The 18,026-nt window shown below is 47.5% G+C and overlaps 1 protein-coding gene across 1 annotated transcript; it reads right to left on the bottom strand.

The window, feature by feature from the left end:
- Window positions 1–6,494: 6,494 nt before the first annotated feature.
- On the bottom strand, window positions 6,495–17,993 carry SAP30L (SAP30 like). Its single transcript, XM_064671977.1, has 4 exons — window positions 17,603–17,993; window positions 15,738–15,860; window positions 14,004–14,102; window positions 6,495–12,060 (listed from the first exon to the last, which is right to left on the bottom strand). Exons 1-4 carry the CDS (start codon window positions 17,786–17,788, stop codon window positions 11,932–11,934), a joined length of 537 nt encoding a protein of 178 aa, XP_064528047.1. The 5' UTR covers window positions 17,789–17,993; the 3' UTR covers window positions 6,495–11,931.
- Between the last annotated feature and the right edge of the window lie 33 nt (window positions 17,994–18,026).

Here is an 18,026-nt window from a genome sequence, read left to right on the forward strand (position 1 = left end):
GCTGGCTGCAAACTTCTAGGGAAGGTGACCCCCGTGCCAGCCTCCCCTGCTCCTTCGGGATTTTTCAAGTGAAAACGCTCTCCGTTTCCACGGCTGCAGAGGATTTCCCTGCCCAGCAAGGGGGTTTCCGCGTGAGATATTGGCTCCGTGTTTTGGGGGAGAGTAGGTAAAAAAAAAAACAAACAAAACAAAACAAGGCACTAAATATTTCCTGTAGCCAGGGACTTCCCTGCTCCCCAGAACGCTTTGGAAGGGCTGTATTTCACGGGAGCGAGTTCCATCCCACCTCGACACCGGGCACGCGGTTCCGCCGCGCCGGGGCCGGGAAGGGGAGTCCAGGCTGAGCTCAGAACCGGTTCCAGCCTAGGATGGGGTCACTCCTTCACCCCCAAAGGGAGAGGAACTGCAGGGGAGTGGGAGCCCTGCGCAGGAGCAGCTTCCCTTCCTCCGGCAGCGAACCTGAGCGGCTGCGAACGGAGTCTCGGCAGCCTCTGCAGAGCTCCTGGTGCTCCCTGCACCAGAACTGGCTGGAAGAAGAACGGTTTGGCCACCAGCTTGGAATTTTTGGCTATTTAGGTGCCTAGCTCATCGGTCAGGGGAGGTGGCCCTGCACACACCTACAGCGCGACCCTGCCGTGAACTTGATGCCGTTGGGAAGCAGCTCGCTCCGGGCACGCCGGCTGGAGTCGGCAGTTGCCTGGACAGAAGCACACGCGCGCCGGGATCGCTTGGCCCGGGGCAGCATCATACGTGCCATGTTCCCTGCCGCTGGAATCCAGCCACGAGGGACGGTGGAGGGGACTCTGCTGCCTGCCCTGGCCAAGGGGCAAGGGCTGGGGGAAGAGAGGTTGTCGGGCACTTCCTAGTTCTTGCTCTGCACCCCTAGGGTTTGGTGTGCAAAGGAATGGCTCCTTTTTTGCCTTTTTTTGTTGTTGTTTTTCCCCTCCCTTTCTGCCAAGCCCAGACCCTGCTTCTTGTTGTTGTAGGTATTTATGGGCCTGTTTATCTGATCTCGGGGGAGCCTATTCTTATCTCAGAAGCAGCAAGGGAAGGGTTACACTGGACAGCTCGGTAGACAGGATGGAGCCAAATAAAATACCAATCTGACAAAAAAAAAAAAAAGGAAAAAAAAAAGAGAGGGGGAAGAAACACCCAGCCCCAGCCACCCGCTCACCCACGAGCACAGCACGGTCCAGGCTGCCAGCTGGATTTGCCAGCCCCAAAACAGCTGCTGGGTTCAGGCAGACAGCACAACACTGGCACGGAGCAGAGGAGAGCGCGGTGTAATGACCCTGAAAGATGGGAAGAAAAACTAACTAAAAAAGTTTCAGGTCGGTCTTACGGCCGTTCTGTTGTGATGCTGCTGTTCGCTGTTTCCTTGGGGTGAGCACGGAAATGTCCCAGCTCGGGCTCAGAGGCACAGCCGGCCCCAGCCTGGCAGGGACTCACTCGAGGTCATCCCGAAGGTCACGGCCAGGGCCAGCACTGCTGCCTCCCGTCAGAGGGCCCCTCTGGGCTGGCCCCAGCCGGTGACACAGGGCTGGGGGAGGTGTGGGACAGGGGCAGCTCCCTCCGGACAGCACCCTGGCAGGGAGCAGCAGAGAGCCCCACCTCTGCTTGGCCTGTCTGGAGCCCAGGCATGCAGCAGGGCTGGGCCAGAGTGAATAGGATGGGATGGGATAAGATAGGATGGGGCTCGGTGGGATGTGCTCTCCTGCCATGCCAAGCAGGGGAACAAGGGCAGACTCATGTCAGGGGTACCCCCAGTCCTTGCCCCCTCCCCACCCCACACCCCACTAATTACCGCTCTTAAGGAAGCGCCTGCTAGTTCAGGCCACTTAAGGTAGCCCCAGCCCCTCTCAGTAAGGGGAATTGGGCCATAATTTGTTTTCGGTGTCAAGATGGCGTCAAAGATAAGACAAAAATCTCCAGGTTTGGGGGCTAAAGAGACAGGAGAAATCCTGACCCGGGGCCGACCTCGGAGGAATGGCCACAAACCCCAGTGAGTCACATGGCAGGTGAAAGATTTACTGCCAGGGGAGCTTTTTGATCCTCTCCCAACACTCGGAGCCTCTTAGCCCAGTTGCCGGCTCCCAAGTCAGACTGTCTCCTGGGAGCACTGCTCAGGTGGGAAGATTTTCTATCCAGCTGAGGCCCCCCTCCAAGATGCAAAGTTCATGACATGCAACAGCTCTTCCTCAAATCTCTGTGCTCCTGGAATCATGTGATTCTGAGATTCATCTGAAGAGAAGATACATTTCTAATCCATAGCTGTAGAAATTATATCCAAGCATGGGAAGACTCTGGAGCCACAAGGCAGATGAAGACTCTAACTTTTTTACTTTCTTGTTTTTATTTTATTTTCTAAACCAAATCCAAACTCACTGGGTTTTCACCCCTATGGCAGTACCTGCTTGGGACTGAGCACTGAGCTCTGCCCAGGGTATATTTTTCCACGCAGCTGTCCTGTGCTGGGAGAAGACCAAGAACCCTGCACCTCGAGACAATTTCCCCAAGACCGTTCCTCAAACAATGGACAAACTAATCATCCATCCCATGTCCCTACCTCTCCAAAGCCAACCTGCATTGCTCCTTTATTCCAAGAAGGCCCTTCCCCCAGTGCAGAGGGTTGTGAGAAGTGTGTATTTACTCCTTTCACAAGACTCACATGCTTGGGGTGGGGTTAGCCATGGTCACCATGGTTTTCTGCAGAATGACCTGTCCTCATCCTGCTCTGTGGACAATCACCTTAGCAAGGACCTTCTCTGGCAGCGCTGACACTTGGCTGCTGATTTTTCACTAATCTTCTCTCATGACATCTCAGCACAGCCCTCAGGTGAAGCTGGGCGGTGTGGGGTGGCACAGAAGCCCACTTGTGTCTCACACAGCAGCTGGATTTGAGATCCAGGATGGAAGCTGGCTGGAGCTGGTGGAGCACCAGTGCCATACAGCTCAGGGCAGGACTCGGTGCCGTTCCCACAGCTCTGTGATGCTGGACGAGCCTCTCCTGGTTACTCCAAAGCTGAAGTGCAATAACAAACCTGCAGATCAGAGGGGCCAAGGAGCCAGATGGAGCTGCTGGAGCATGAGTGGGAGGCACAGGCTGGGAGGAGGGTGTTCACTGGTGAGAGGGGAGTGAGGGACAGTTACCCAGGAGGCTTGAGCTGAGAGACTGAAGAGCAAGAAACCATGCTTGGAGCCTTGCTGAGTCCTTGTGACAGATCCCTGAGGTGGGGAAGGCCCTTGCTTGCAGTTTCCTCTTCCCCTGCTTCTTCTTTTGCGTGAGGAATTCAGGTCCTGACCACCCTGAAAGACTTTACAGTAACCAGAGTAGGGGAATTTATGGCGTCACTCGTGGCTGAAAGCTGAGGGATTGAGAGAAAAAGGGTTTTTTTTCCTTAAACTGGAGCTACCTTGACAAAATTCTCATGGTCTGTGACTGACCCGCAGGAGCAGCTGAAGGGGAAGGGGGGACCAGAGCAGGCTGGTTTAATTGCCTTGGCCAGGAGCTCCTTCCCAAGATGAGTTGTGGGAAGGAGTTATGAGTCTGAGTTAGTGCACAAAGCTTGTGTCAACTCTGAAATTCCCTCCTCTGCTCACCTCCACTGTTTGGCTTCTGCTGCTTTGGTCTGCTGGCTGATGGAGAGGAGGAGGGCAGGCTGTGCACTGGGACTCATCAGCTTGGCTCCAATTTGAGCCTAGGCTGCTGTGTTCAACAACTCACCTGACAAAATGCCCAGGAACCAAGGCAGCTGCTTAGAGCTGAACCCACACGATTCCATACCCAGTGCCCTTAAGGATCTTTTAGATTTCTCGGATTGTGGCATAAAAAGGTGGGAAGGCCCTTGTGGAGATACCTTTGTTGCCTTGGGGAGTGATGAAGGACTTGGAGAGATGAGCAGCTGAGAGGAATGGGGAAAATAGGATCAGGAAAAGGAGAGAAGGGAGGAAGACAAGGATTAGCCTGGAGAGGGACAGCATCTCCCCGGCACTGTAGTTTGTCAGTACCCAGTGAAGGCCTTCAACCTGCTCTTCACCCCCAGGAAAAAGGAGCCAGAGAGGGCTGAGGTGAGTCAAGGCCAGCAGTAGTGAACCAAGAGCTCTGCATTTACAAGGGAGTCAGGGTTTATGGCCAGTAAAGTGGAAATTGCAGGAAAAAATTAAACAACTTAGTTCTGCTGGAAAGGTGGACTGGACAAGGAAGAGCTCAACAGTCCCATTTTGGACCAGTGGGATGCTAATGGGATGCCCATCACTGTGCTCTCTGGTCCCTGGCAGTCCATACCTGTGGTAGGAGAAGCAGCAGAGCCATCTCAGCTGCCTGACACTTCCCTCTTCCCCACAGCACCATAGTGTTCCCTGCTGAGGGTGCTGTGGTGATCATGTAGTGCTTCCTGCAATACGTAAAGGCAACAGATCTTGCAGAATATTCCCCAAAAAATTAAGTAAAAGCACACTGGGGGTGTTTGAAGTACTTACAGAAGAAAACAGCACTGCCTGCAAGGGTAAGAGGTGGGAAATTGACTCCAGCTCCTGGCAGAGACTGAGTGCTCGTGGAACTGTGCAGTTATCCCTTATTGGATAGAGGGGAAATAAATAAATTAAAAAAAAAAAAAAAAAGAAAAAACAAAACAACACCCTGAGGCTGTCCCCCACACACTCCTCCTGCTCAACCACATCTCTAAGACACAAAACCATTAAATCCACATTCACATTTTTCCCCAGTCCTCTGTGCTGCCCTCTCTGCTGGGGAGAGCACAAGTGATGCCTGGTTTCCATCAAGGCTGCGAGGAGTCCGCAGGGCAGCTCACGCAGAGGATCGGACGTGTTCAATTTCAATGTCCAACCAGAGGGAAAAAAAAAACCCCAAACCCAAACAAACCATTTTTATGATCTCCACATCCCAGCACAGCATAATCCCGCTTCCGGTCTCTGACAAGCACAGCCAGCTCCTGCCGAGGAGGCATTTTTGGGATGGGGACACGGCCCTGGTGCCCCTGGCAGCTGCCTCGGGCTCGGAGGTGCAGCTGCCGAGCACCCACCTCCCGTGTTCCTGAGCTAACACTGCCCTCACACGGCAGCCGGCAGTGCAGAGAGGGATGTGCAGTTTTCAGCTCATCAGATCAATCTGCTGGTTCCTCAGTTTCTCAGTGTGGTTATGTTAAAAAGACTGAGCAGATTCCGCCTTGGTTTTGAGCTTCTTCTGTGGGTCTCTGTGGCTCTCGTTGGCCTATGCAAATAACAGATTAACTGGCAGCATTTATTTCTATCACAAGTTACCCTGGGATGCAGGATGGGGTGAGGGGGCAAGTGTCCCCTACAAGGGCCACAGCAGTATAAATAGGCATATTCCCATTGAACAACAATAAGGAGACAGGTCTTTTGATTGTAGGACACCACCAAGGAATAAGGAAGGATACAGGAGATGTTGTGGGATTGTTTCAGGGAGAATTATCTGTGCAAATCTCTACTGCACATCAACAGTGCAATTTCACAGAATCACAGAATATGTGGAGTTGGAAGGGATCCACAAGGATCACTGAGTCCAATTTAATTTGACAGTGATAAATTCTGGCCTTGTATTTTAGGTATAAAGCTTTCAACATTCAATCATCCTCCTCTGTGAGACCCCAAGTGTCTGAAAAGCTATACTACTTCTTTCCTGGCTAAAAATCACGGGTAAAGCATGACTCAAGCCAGTGCCAGCACAGCTTTTGGAAACACCATGACAGAGTTCAGGAGAATGAGTACTCAAGTTTCTGGCATCACTCGCTTCTTCACTGCAGCAAAAAAGTGAGGCACCTTTATCTGTAAGGCTGATGGTCATGAGGAACCACAATTTGGGAAAAGAAATGAAACAAAGCACTTAATGGGAAAGGATCTTGAGCACTGGGATGCTACGTGTCAGCATTGCTCTGGTAAGCACCCACCTTATCAGCTGGACATGCAGCTTTGACTCTGGACAACATGAGCCATAAGTCATGTGTAAAACGAAGCCAAGGCTGTGCTTGAGAAGCAAGCAGAAGCACAGGGCTGAACTAGACATAAAGAAGACTCATTAGGAAACATGAATCAAATGAGAAGCCACACTTGATTGACTGGAATGATACTGGAGGGGAGGATCCCCATCATAGAAAAGCCCAGCACTCCAAAATGCAAGGTCACGTGGTTCTTCAACAACCTCCATCCTTCTTGCGAGTTGTGTTTTTGTTGCATTCAAAAGACTTCATGAACTGCACCTGTACAATCCACGTGGGTTTGTCACAAAATATCTCATCAGCTGAATTTTCTGCTCCAGGCTTGGCATTCCCAGTCAGCACTGCCATTCTCTGCTCTTTGTTGGCAGTTTTCAGCCCTGGAGAGGTGGGTGGGAAAAGATGGTGAATCTCAGAAGTCTGACAAAAAAACCCCAACATCCATACAAAGCAGAATTCCACTGGTTCTGGAGCCATCAGTGCCAAGGGCAGAAGAGCAAATAGAAGGGAATGTAGGCCTTGTTGCTAGATAGATCATTTATTAAAGTGAAATTCAGCATCTTATCTTTGTCAGACAGTACAGAGTTAAAGTCTCATACACAGTGGAAGCAGGACATTTCCTACACCTCAGAGAAATGAGTTCTACAGCTTTTGCTATAAGTTACTAAGTTGCTTTAACAATACACAGCTATATTACACAGTTAAAAATACAGGGTGTCCAAAACATTTGGCATAAGATCAGCACAACACATGGAGGCCAGAAACAGAAGAGGGAACACAGTTTTTCTCTCCCAGTAAGCCTGCCAAAAGACTCCAAACCATTCTGCAAGTTACCTGCTACCCATCTCCCCTGCACCAACCAGCTGAGGAGCAGAGCTGTGGGTAGGACAGGAGTAAATCCAGCCCTGTTAGGGCTCAGAGGCTCCTGGAGCCTGCTGATGTACAGGATGGCCTGCAGAGCTGCTTGCAAGGGAAGTTCAGGTTTAAGGTAGGAGCCTCCCCCTCTCCCCATACTTTCTTCAAGCATTTAATTCATCCCAATCAGATGTGTTCACAGGCAAGTCAAGGGATAGCTGTGAAAAGTGCAAGGAATATCTTACATTGTAACAATTCATTTGCACTTCTAAAGTGGGAAATGAAAACTCCCTAACTTGATAAACTAGAGATGGCTAAAGAACATCAGTGACACAAGGAGTGAGGCATCAATAACATTCCTTCACCTTTGGGACTCTTCAGTCAATAATCTGGGCAGTACAGGGACTCCCTCTGGACGGGAGGCCACCTTGTACTACCCGTTCTTCCAAACTGTAGAGGCAAAGTGACTCTAGTGCTCTAGGGAAGTACTGCCATCTGCCAATTTAAATAAACAGTCCCTCAGCAGACCCTCCCCTCCTACTGCAGTTACTGCTGAAGATCTCCCATTGGTATTTACATTTGGCTCAACCAAAAGATGTAAAGTGCACAGCTCCCCCTCCTCTCCCTCTCATAAAACATCCATCACAAGAGCTGATGCAGAACAAATCGTCCTCCACGCTGCTGCCTGTGGAAGCGTGTTTTGTTCAGTCTCTGTGGGCCATGTCCTGTTTCATACTCTCTGTGCCATCATGACCCACATGCAAACTCCCATTAACTGTGGATTATTTCAGCTCTTGTATTCAAAGCCTCTCCGAACCCAGCCTGCACTTTAGACTCACTTGAAATGCCAGAGTTGATGTGTTTTGGTCAAGTCTTGCACACTGGGATATCTAGTGACTTACAACCACATTTCTAGGAAAAACTGGGACCCAAAATGCTGGGGACAAGTGGTCCTGCCCGCTCTGCTCTTTTCAGGCTGAGCATCTAAAGTGCCTGGTAAAAGAAACATTACCTTTTAATGCAATTGTGTACTTCAGGTTGATAGACAATAACCTTTGAGATTCAGAAATTTTGAAAACTGCATTCTAACACAGCCTCCTTGGATATATTTGCACTTTTCAGCCATCAAGTTGCCAACAACTTGAGTCCTTGCATGCTTCCAACTCCCTTGAGCTGAGCTCAAGCCCGTAACTACCAGCAATGATTTCTTCTTCTTCCCTTGAAGTGAGCAGAGGGTCAGCATACAGGATGAAATTAACCCCAGAAGAGATGTTTCTGCATTATTTGGATTGCATACTAATGGCTTCGGATCTAGTCAGAACTCTAATTAGGTTAATGCAGCTCTTCAATGAGAATTGAGCTAGGCTATGGAATGGCATTAGGCTATATAATGGCTGGAGACCTTCAGACAGGATTCCTCTGCCCCAGGGTGAATGTCACCTATGCAGGCTTGTAAGAAATAAGCTTCCACTATTATAAATAGAAGATGACATCTGGTCATCCTCCATGCCCCCAAGGCTTGTGCTCCATGGTTCAAAGCTAGACAGAATTTAAGGCCCATCTGTGAAAAGCAAAATGCAAAAGGAAAAAAAAAAATCATCTTATCATACCAGCCAAAGCGATTTGGGTCTTACACCTTTCCAACAAGTCCCATCTAAAAGTGCTGAGAAAACGTCCCACCTCATGGCTTCACAAGTGTGAGGTTCAAACACATTTACTTCGAAGTTTCAAATAAAAAAAGTTGGAAAGTCTTTTTTTTCTCAATTGGCATGCAGCATAAGGAATCGAACACACAGCACGGTATTGTACACAACGACAATTGCATTGTTGCGTTTTCTGGTTATTAGACACTAAATGCTTTTCAAGAATCACAGGCACCCTGAACATGGATATTGCTACTGAATTGACATGTGGTTTTAGTTCATAGCATGGGAGCCATCAGGTGGCTGCCCCTTCCAACAAGACATCGGCTTTCTGTTGCTCAAGGCGTTTTGCTCTAGCTAAGTTGAGAACAAGGTAATAAGGCATTTGCAAGGGGTTTATAAGGCCATGGGGTCCGACAGCCAAAGATTCTTCTGTTTCTTTGGTGTCTTGCCTCCAAGCTTTCCACCTTATAAACAACTGCTAATGGCTGGTAAACATCTCTTCATCATCACACTTCGCCAAGAATATTTTTCAAAAAAGTATAATTGCTTTAGAAGTGAAACCAACAAGGATCACATTTCACATCAATTGACTATTTTCAGGAAAAAAAGAAAAAAAAGGTTTCCTGGATACCACCTCTGCACAAAAGCATTCCAGTGAATACACCTGAACAGATGGAACCTGCCACCATATTTCCTTGAAAAGAATCATTTTGCTGATGGCTACTAAAGCACCCCAACAGATTTATTTACTCTTAGAAATAAAACAAAATAAAATACAACAACAAAAAAAGTAAATCCCAAACAAACTACATTTTTACAGTTTTGGTCTAGAATCACAGAATCAATTAGGTTGGAAAAGACCTCTGAGATCATCGAGTCCAACCTATGACCGAACACCACCTTGTCAACTGGAACATGGCACTAAGTGCCAAGTCCAGTCTTTCCTTAACCACCACCACGGATGGCGACTGCACCACCTCCTTGGGTAGCCCATTCCAATGTCTGATCACCCCTTCTGTGAAGAATTTCTTCCCAATGTCCAACCTAAACTTCCCCTGATGCAGCTTAAGATCACATCCCCTTGTTCTGTGCTGGTTGCCTGGGAGAAGAGGCTGACCCCCACCTGGCCACACCCTCCTGTCAGGGAGTTGCAGAGAATGATGAGGTCACCCCTGAGCCTCCCCTTCTCCAGGCTAAACAATACCAGCTCACCTGGCTGCTCCTCACAGGACTTGTGCTCCAGATCCTTCACCAGCTTCACTGCCCTTCTCTGGAGTCACTCCAGCACCTCAATGTCCTTCCTGAATTGAGGGGCCCAGAACTGGACACAGGACTCGAGGTGCCTCACCAGTGCCAAGTATAGGGGAAGAATCACTGTGAGGCATAACCCTCTCAGCTCAGAAACTCATTTTCCTTGGTAATATCCTCTGATGACATGAGCACTTTGCAGACTAACGTGCAGTCAGAGAATGTACCCTTTCAGTGATCTGTCCTGAATGAGAGAAGCCGGATTGTGTTGACTGATGTGGGAATTACTCCACCCTTTCAATAAGGAAAGGATCACCATAATTAGGAAATTTTTAAACATTCATGAAATACCAACACAAGACATTCTCTCCTCATTCCTTGAACCCCTCTTGTCTGATGTTCCGTATTGAATCGAACAAGGAAATGCTGAAACAATCACACTCCCCACACGTCACAAATGGGACGTGTACCATAACAGAGTATTTCTGCATATGACACAGGATTCAGACACACGGAAATTTGTTGAACATGTTTCTGGAGTATTAGCAAACAATTCAGAGTGATGTGAACAACTTGCTTTAAATTGTGACTTGAGTTTTAAAGAGACTCTGGGAGAGCTTCAGCAAGAGCTTCACTAAGTGAACCCTTCATGCCTTATGAAACACAATCCAGTACTAAGCTGGGACCATGACCTGTGTGTTTAGCTCTTCAACAAAGCTCCATCCAGTTTTGAAATATTAAAACCTGCCATTTACAAAATGCTAGCCGAAGTTTTCTACTGCTCAGTTCGTTGCTTAAGGCTTGTTGAGAACATCCTCTCTATGTGGAGTCTTGGCATCTTGTACCAGAATGGAGACATTGGTTAGGACAGCAAAGAAACATACTGGTGCTTTAAATCATGAGGTCCCCTGAAGAGAATTTGAGGTCACTGGAGAACAGTCAGTCACGATCAATACTTTTATAAGCTCCTTTTGCCAAAATAACCACTGTGTTATTTGTAAGGACACCTTGGTTTTAAATAACAAACTCAGGGTGATCTCCTCCTACAGTGCCCGGTTAGGAAGCACCAGGGTGCCACCCCCACTCACACAGCTCTCATGACAGCACATGTAATGCTCATGAAAGGCAAATGCTTCGATACTTCTTGCCTGTTGCAAAGACAGATGAAGTGCATCACGAAATGCTCCAGTCAGATCACTGCCCTGGTTATGGTGCCTCACCCATAACTCTGCTTTATACTAAACAGAGACTGCAGAGCCCCTGAATCCACACAGCAGTTTTGTGACACCTGCTACAGTTTCAGTAGAGAACTCACAAAACTTGTGACTGATACTGATCTGACACAGAAATTAAGAGACTGACGTCTCAAGCCATTGTTTCACCTACCATCACTGAAATATGTATAAGTGAATTAAACAAACATTTCTACCAGCATGATCAGACCCAGCAAATAAGCTGTGTTTGCCTTAATACCACATTCTGAGGAAATGCAGAAGTTTTAAAATTCTTACAGACAATTTAATTAGTGAGCTGTTAAATAAAGGAAATGAGAAAGACTGCAGAGAGTTGGTTGGCATCCATGTCAGATGGGGTCAGGAGGAAAAATGGTAAAAAACACGTATCAATTTCAGACTAGTCAAGTAGCATTCACTGGAGTAGATCTGGCGAGCTGGAGCATTTGTAGAAGTTTGGGACTTGAAGCACTGACTCAAGGCAAGACAGAGCATGTGTAGGTGAGGAGCAAGCTTCAGACAAATTTCTGACCCATGCACCTCAAGAATGAATTTTATCTCTGCTGCTCTTCCAGTCCTGTACCAAGACAAACTGCATGGTGGTTTGTGATGCAGTCTGAATTCAGTGAAAAAAATTCCATCTGGGATCTGAATTGCACTGAGATGCAGATTTCCAGAGATGGTTTAAAACACCAAGTTGACAAATTCCATAGTCCTACAGGTTTACTTGGTTTCCCCATTATCCTCATTTCTTTATTCCAATGTGACTTTGAAATGAGGGGAAGAAGTCTTCGGAAACATGTTGGGCACATGTTTTCAAATACTCCTGATAAGAATGTCAATATTTTTTTCTGTCATCCAGACACTGCATTTAAAAAAAAAATTTACAATATACTTTAACAGTTCTTATATACCTAAAATACACAATACCATATGTTCCTTTAAGGTCTCTCTTATTCCAGGTCTTGTTAACCTTCAATCTAGTTGCTTGCTGCCTTCTGATTTCTGGTCCAGCCTGCTCTTGTTGTTCTTCACCATGTAGATGAAATATGCAAGTGTCTCCTTCTCATTCACAGGAATATTCCTGAAGTGACGACTGACAGTCTGGAAGGACAACATGTAAAGAGACAGAAATGCTGAAATTAAACAGTAGAAATAACTAGAATGGGGTTTGTCTTCACTTTCCAAAACCAATTTTACGGCCACTGAGCACAATATACTTTTAGTCAAACATGCACCGATTCCAACTGTCAGTCCTCATTTACCTCCCTCTCTCTTTACAGCTGGAATGTGTGTATGAACATAGCATAGTCTTGCTGTGTCAGCAGGATTTGCAGCCAACCTAAAAGTGGAATTTGGAAGCCAGAATGTCCTCCTGCCAAAGCAGCACAGCTCCTCCTGAGCGACAGTTCATGCTGAGATTATTTGGCGAGCAAGTTTTCTCTGCACCTCCGTGTTTTAAAGGAGAGCGTAGGAAACACTGCAACACTTTGCTATGTGAACCAGATGTAGCAAAGTTTTATCCAGAGAGCTCTCCTTTGGACTCTAAGTTTTCACTGAAAGGAACACCAGCGAATTTGCACTGGCAGGGTTAGGATTTGGTGAGGGCTACCCCTCTCTGACACTGTCATAGGCCCTGAACCATTAGCTGCTTTTTCCGCAGAAAATGAACGTAGAAAACATGTTGAAGCTGGATGAAATCTGCTTGTCACATGGAAGAAGCTGTTTTTTGGTACCAAACACAGCTCCAGAACTGGATTTTGATGCAGGCTGAGCAATAAGTCACTCCAAGAAGATTTATGGAAGTCTGAGTTTTCCTTACGGTGGGATAGCAGCAGGAGTCTAAGAGCCTCAGGCAGCAGTGATTCAAGAATGGGAGCTGGACGAGGATCCAGCGTAGGGTCAAAGCTGCTCAGACTCCACAGGAAATCTGGGAAGTGTGTGACAACTTTAAGTTAGGCTCCCTTTATTTTCCGCTTGCATAGTAGTTGATCTTTGCTTTCCTCTTGGGAACATTCATGGTAAATTCCCTAAGCAGGTAGTCCTTCATGGCAGGAGGCAGCTGACAGACTATGAACTGCTTAGTTGAACATGACAAATCAGAACTACTAATGAGGGATACCCTCACCATGCTTTCTTCAACTTACTCCTACATGCACTACACTACGATTTCTCTATATTCTGTATATTCACTCCCTAGGTGACTTTGAAAGAGAGAAAGACAGTGTCTTGCTGACTTTTTTGGTCTGCTGGTTTTTGTTCTTTAAAGCAAGAGTAAAAGCAAAGTGGACAGTTTTAGGCAGACAGCTGTGAAAACCACAACTTACAAAATCAACCTCGCTACCATTCAGTAACTGCTACAGCTTTTTCGAGTTTAGAGAAGACTTTTCTAACAGCACGTCATCAGATCAAGTCAGGAAAGAGCAGAGCAGATGCACACCAAGCACAGCTCACCCAAATAACACAGAGATACAGAGAGTTCTTTCTCTACAAGTACCCATATGGCGAGAAAGCAGCAGCAGAAGCCCTTAAGGAAAAAGTCTTTTATTGACTTAATACAGAATAATCAGGACAAGGAAGGGAAATAAGGAACCTGAAGTCATGGTCAATGATTCTGCCTTTAATAATAAGCAATTCCAACCAGTTCAAATGCCTGTGAGGAAAGAAAAACTAACAGGGGCACTTAGGGAAACCAGTAGTGTGTAAGTCTGAGTTTCAGTCAAACGGCCATCTCCAGATCACACCCAGGCCACAGAAAACGGGTTCTGTTCCTGCTCCCTAAAGGTCACTGATTATGACTATAAACAAGGCAGGAAAGGAAGCAGAGAAAAGCCAAGTTACTAAAACATGCTGTCAAGAGCCAGCTTCCATGCCTGTCCCAGGTGAAAGCAGCTTTCTGTTGGCATCATCCCCTGAAACCCTTCGCAGAGCACTTGGTACATACCAGTGAGTTGCACAGGTATGAGTGTCCCCAAAACATGCACTTGAAAAGAGGAGATAAGAAGTTTTTTAATAACTGAGATAATGCTACCTCTGTCATCACTTACTTCTGCAAGCTGAGCCTTGTTGAGTCCAGGCCTAGTCTGCAACTTATAATGCCTCTTGTAACGTCTCAGGGTGTTCACTTGGAGCTGGAACAAGTCAACCTAAAAGTGATGCAGAGAAAAGGGGATGAGCACTACCTTTAGTTTCTATGAGTAGTTATTTTATCTAAAAATAACTACTTCCTCAACAGGACTGCTCTTTGCCTGCATTCAGAACCACGCTGGTTTGCTTTACTGACAAACCTCAGTATATTTTGTATTTGTTAATGCTAAAGGACCAAAATAGCCTCAGGGAAATAGAAAATTTTGTTCTGGTTCACATGCTGTCAACAGAATTGCTGGCCAATTTCTGCTCTCAATTACACCTCTGCAACCTCCAAGCAAAGGGGAACCTTTTGTTCCCACAAGGTTTAAAAAGCTCACACATGAAATATCAATTTAGCAGGCATTGAACAAATGGCTTGTGACATAAAACAGAGCACAGAGATGAAATGAAATTCAAATACTTAAATGGGAAGTGCACAGTTTAAAACCAAAGGGGGTGGTAGGGAGGTTACAGGAAGAAAGATGAAGATCATGTGGAAAATGCCAAGTTTCAAAGACAAAAGGAATCTGTGCTGAAAAACAAGAGGAAAATTACATTAAAACTGACATGGTGCAGAGTTCCCTGTTGGAACTCTGCTGGGTGATGTGCATCCCTCAGGTTTAAGCCACCAAATACCCTCTGTGCCCTACAGCACCATTTTTAGATGCCCGCTGGGTCCTCATCAATCACCTTGGCAACTACAGTAAAGCCTGAATAGGAAAGTTTTGATAGAGAACCTTGAATGGAAACATCAACAGCGATAACAAAAGGTCAGGTATCCTTAAAAAAACCACCACACCAAAAACTTGCTACTCTTTCAACACCTTCACAAAGGAAACGTGTGCGTACAGCTTTGCACCAAGGGACAGCTTTGCTGGCAAAATGACTCCTGGTGGCTTTCTCCCTCCCCCCCCCCCCCCCAGAAATAAAAGGCTCTTTGCCAATAGGGTTGGCATTTCCAGCAGAGGGCTCTGCTGACGTGGCCACAGCTCTGCTTCTCCCGATTATCACCTCTGCGCAACTTTTTGTGGTGTCTACAGTACCAGAAACATCACTGAGGCAAATACAGCACATAGTGGCACAGAGAAGGGATTATTCTAGAGTTCTGTATCACAGAAAACCTCCCCCAGGCCTACTTCCTGAAAATAAAAAGGTGTTACAAACTATTTAGAGGTAGTTTTAAATAGTCCCAAAAAATACCATATATGCAAAGGTCTGGAGAAGGTCAATATCCCTGGATATCAAATACCCAATCAAAGAGAGTGACCTATTGAATTCTCCAGTGTATTTGGAGAATGATGCATCCTAAGGAACAAAGAATCATATTGGAGCCTCAGACAGCACCAAAAATAACTAATTTTTACCTTTAAAAAAGAATTAGGACCAAATACAGCTTTAACTGTACATATATGAAGCTGTACAGTTACCTTGTCACACGTCCTTTTATTGAAAACTTTACATGGGCAAAGAACTCATATAGGAATGAAGAAGAAAATTAGGACATTACACATGAGAAAAGAGTCCTGGAAAGTGAGAGTAACTCTACAGCAGCTTCAGTGGAGATGCAATTTAAAATGTAAATATTTTCCGATACATGAAACCATCCAAGTGAAACTTCAGCATGCTCAGAATTGGTAAAGCAGCCCACAAACCTCTGGAACATCCGTGTCATGCTCAGGAGAGTCACCTCCATCATCGCTCGTCTTCCTCTTCCTTTTGTTTCGCACACTTTGAATGAAGTTCTTGTGAAAATCACAAATATACAGATGTCTCACCTAAGAACAGAAAGAGCAGTCAAAACAGGTTCTGTGAAACAGCATCCAACAGCAGCCATTTAGACACCAGTGTCAGAGTCCATCCCCATGACTGGTGTGACTGACTGCCTTAAGGAATTTCTAATCTTAAACCCCAGGCCTGATATCAGGCTCTTGAGTTACAAATAATTTACATTACAAAGACTAAAGGCAAAGAAAATTGAGGACTCGAGCTCCACCTGAACTTGAACCTCTGCAGATAATACATTTCTTTTTTATGGTTGCAATCATATCTCAGAAAAAAACAGGTCCTTGTCTGGAGGAAGTGCATTTGCTTCAGGACTTACCATCAGCTAACTACTAAGAAAAATATTAATCCGTTCCACTCTTGTGAACTTTTTGGTTTGAATAGTACAGAAGATTATTAATGCAAGTGTTTCAACACCTTGACCAAATAAAAGTTGGCTAATTACCTCAAATAGAATAAAAAACCCAAAAGCAGAGCTATCTCTTTCCTACTGCTTGTTCAGCCATGGAACACCCCTTTTAACAAATATTATCTCACTAGAGTTAGCAAAACAAAGGACCTCAAGTGATCAAAATCATCTGGTATCTGTAAGGTTAAAATATCTTCAGATGACACAGGCAACCTACATTCGAAATCTCTCCATGCAGCCTCGCTTCACACTTTCCCTTTGTTCTGAGTTCATTAGTCTGATCTCCCCTTTTTGTTTTCTAAAGCCTTACATCTGTCAACAAAGACTCATTTCTGAAATGCAAGAAATTACTATGCCACTAGGCCAATCTGCTGAGGACTACAGCGAGGAGAAATACTCCATTTTTTAAGAATATGTTTCAAATTGAGTCACTCTCTTTCCGTGACACGATGCGATTCAGCTGTGCAGCAGGGACCCAATCAACCGGGGGAGCTGCCAAACAGACTGACTCAAAACTTCAGCTTTTTTTTTTTTTCCCCCTTTGTTTTCAGCGGTTTTAATCTTTAAAGATCCGGTAAGAAAAGCGTGGAGAGCTGGATTCCGTTAAGCGAGTCACTTCTGAGAAATTCCTTCGGGCTGCTCTGCTCTACCTATTTCTCTGCTGGGTGAACGACCCGCTTCTCTCTAGAGCTGACAGCCGTCACTTGATGTCACTAAGCACCAAACTGGGCTGTTTGGTGTGCGAACAAGCCCTGCTGAGGCGGCATCACATCTCGCCGCCAGCTCATCTTTTAACCTGCTTCGCTACAGCACCAATTCCTACCAATTAAAGCAGCAGCGTCAGCGACGCCTCGCTGAAGCACCGAGTGCTGTTTTCACCTGACAAGCGCCAGCGTTTCCAACCCGAAACCGCAATGGAAACAGCGTCCCTGCCTCCGGAGCACGGGCAGCTCGCTCGGCATCGCCCGCCTCCCAAACGCGGTGTTTTGTGTTTCACGCATCACGAGACCCGCCGTGCCACGGGGAAAAGCCGCGTCTGTAGCGGGGGAAAAGCCGGTTCCGCATCCAGGCACGTCCTTCCCTTCCCTTTCCCGAGCGCTGGATGGGGAAAACGCGGTCCCGTTTGGCCGTGCTGGCCGCTCACAGCCCCGCACGTCGCCCCATCTCCCCGAGGGGCAGCACCGAACCCCCCCGGGCAGCCGGAGCCCAACTCGCCGGGCGGATCCGCCGCTCCCCGGAGGCTCCGCAGTGCGGTGGCGGCTGGGGCCGGCCCGGCCGCCCCTCCGGGGGGCTCGGCGGCCCCGGCGGGAGGCCGCACTCACTCACACTTTTGTCGATGTCCAGCTTCAGCTTCTTCTGCGAGATGCTCTTCTGGATCCTCTTGCTGAAGGACGCGTTGCCGGCGGGGCGCACGCAGCGGTCCCCGTCGTCGATGAGGCAGCAGCTCTGGCCGTAAAAGGGGGCGGCGGGCGGCCCATCCCGGCTGTCCTCCTCGGTGCTGAACCCATTCATCGCCCACCTGCCCGCCCCTCACCCCGCGCGGGGAGCCGACAACCGGGGAGAGGGGGGGGAACGAGCCGCGCCGTCACCGCCGCGCCCTCGGGGGGACCCCGCCGCCCCCGCGGGGGCCCCCCAGCCGCGGCAGGGGAGGGGACCCCCCTGGGCCGCCGGCGCTCAGCGCTGCCCGCGGGGCCGGGCCGGGCCCCCCAAGCGCCGCCGCCCGCGGGGAGCCGGGACCGCGCAGCTCCCG

This window comes from Pseudopipra pipra, chromosome 15, assembly GCF_036250125.1.
Source record: "Pseudopipra pipra isolate bDixPip1 chromosome 15, bDixPip1.hap1, whole genome shotgun sequence".
NCBI lineage: Eukaryota > Metazoa > Chordata > Aves > Passeriformes > Pipridae > Pseudopipra > Pseudopipra pipra.

Excerpts from the sequence above, each read along its gene's own strand:
- SAP30L (XM_064671977.1), bottom strand. The coding sequence starts at position 17,788 with ATGAATGGGTTCAGCACCGAGGAGGACAGCCGGGATGGGCCGCCCGCC. Across the intron at positions 14,103-15,737 it reads ATGACACGGATGTTCCAGAG|GTTGACTTGTTCCAGCTCCA; the intron begins GTTTGTGGGCTG and ends CATCACTTTTAG. Across the intron at positions 12,061-14,003 it reads ACAAGGCTCAGCTTGCAGAA|ACTGTCAGTCGTCACTTCAG; the intron begins GTAAGTGATGAC and ends TTGTCCTTCCAG.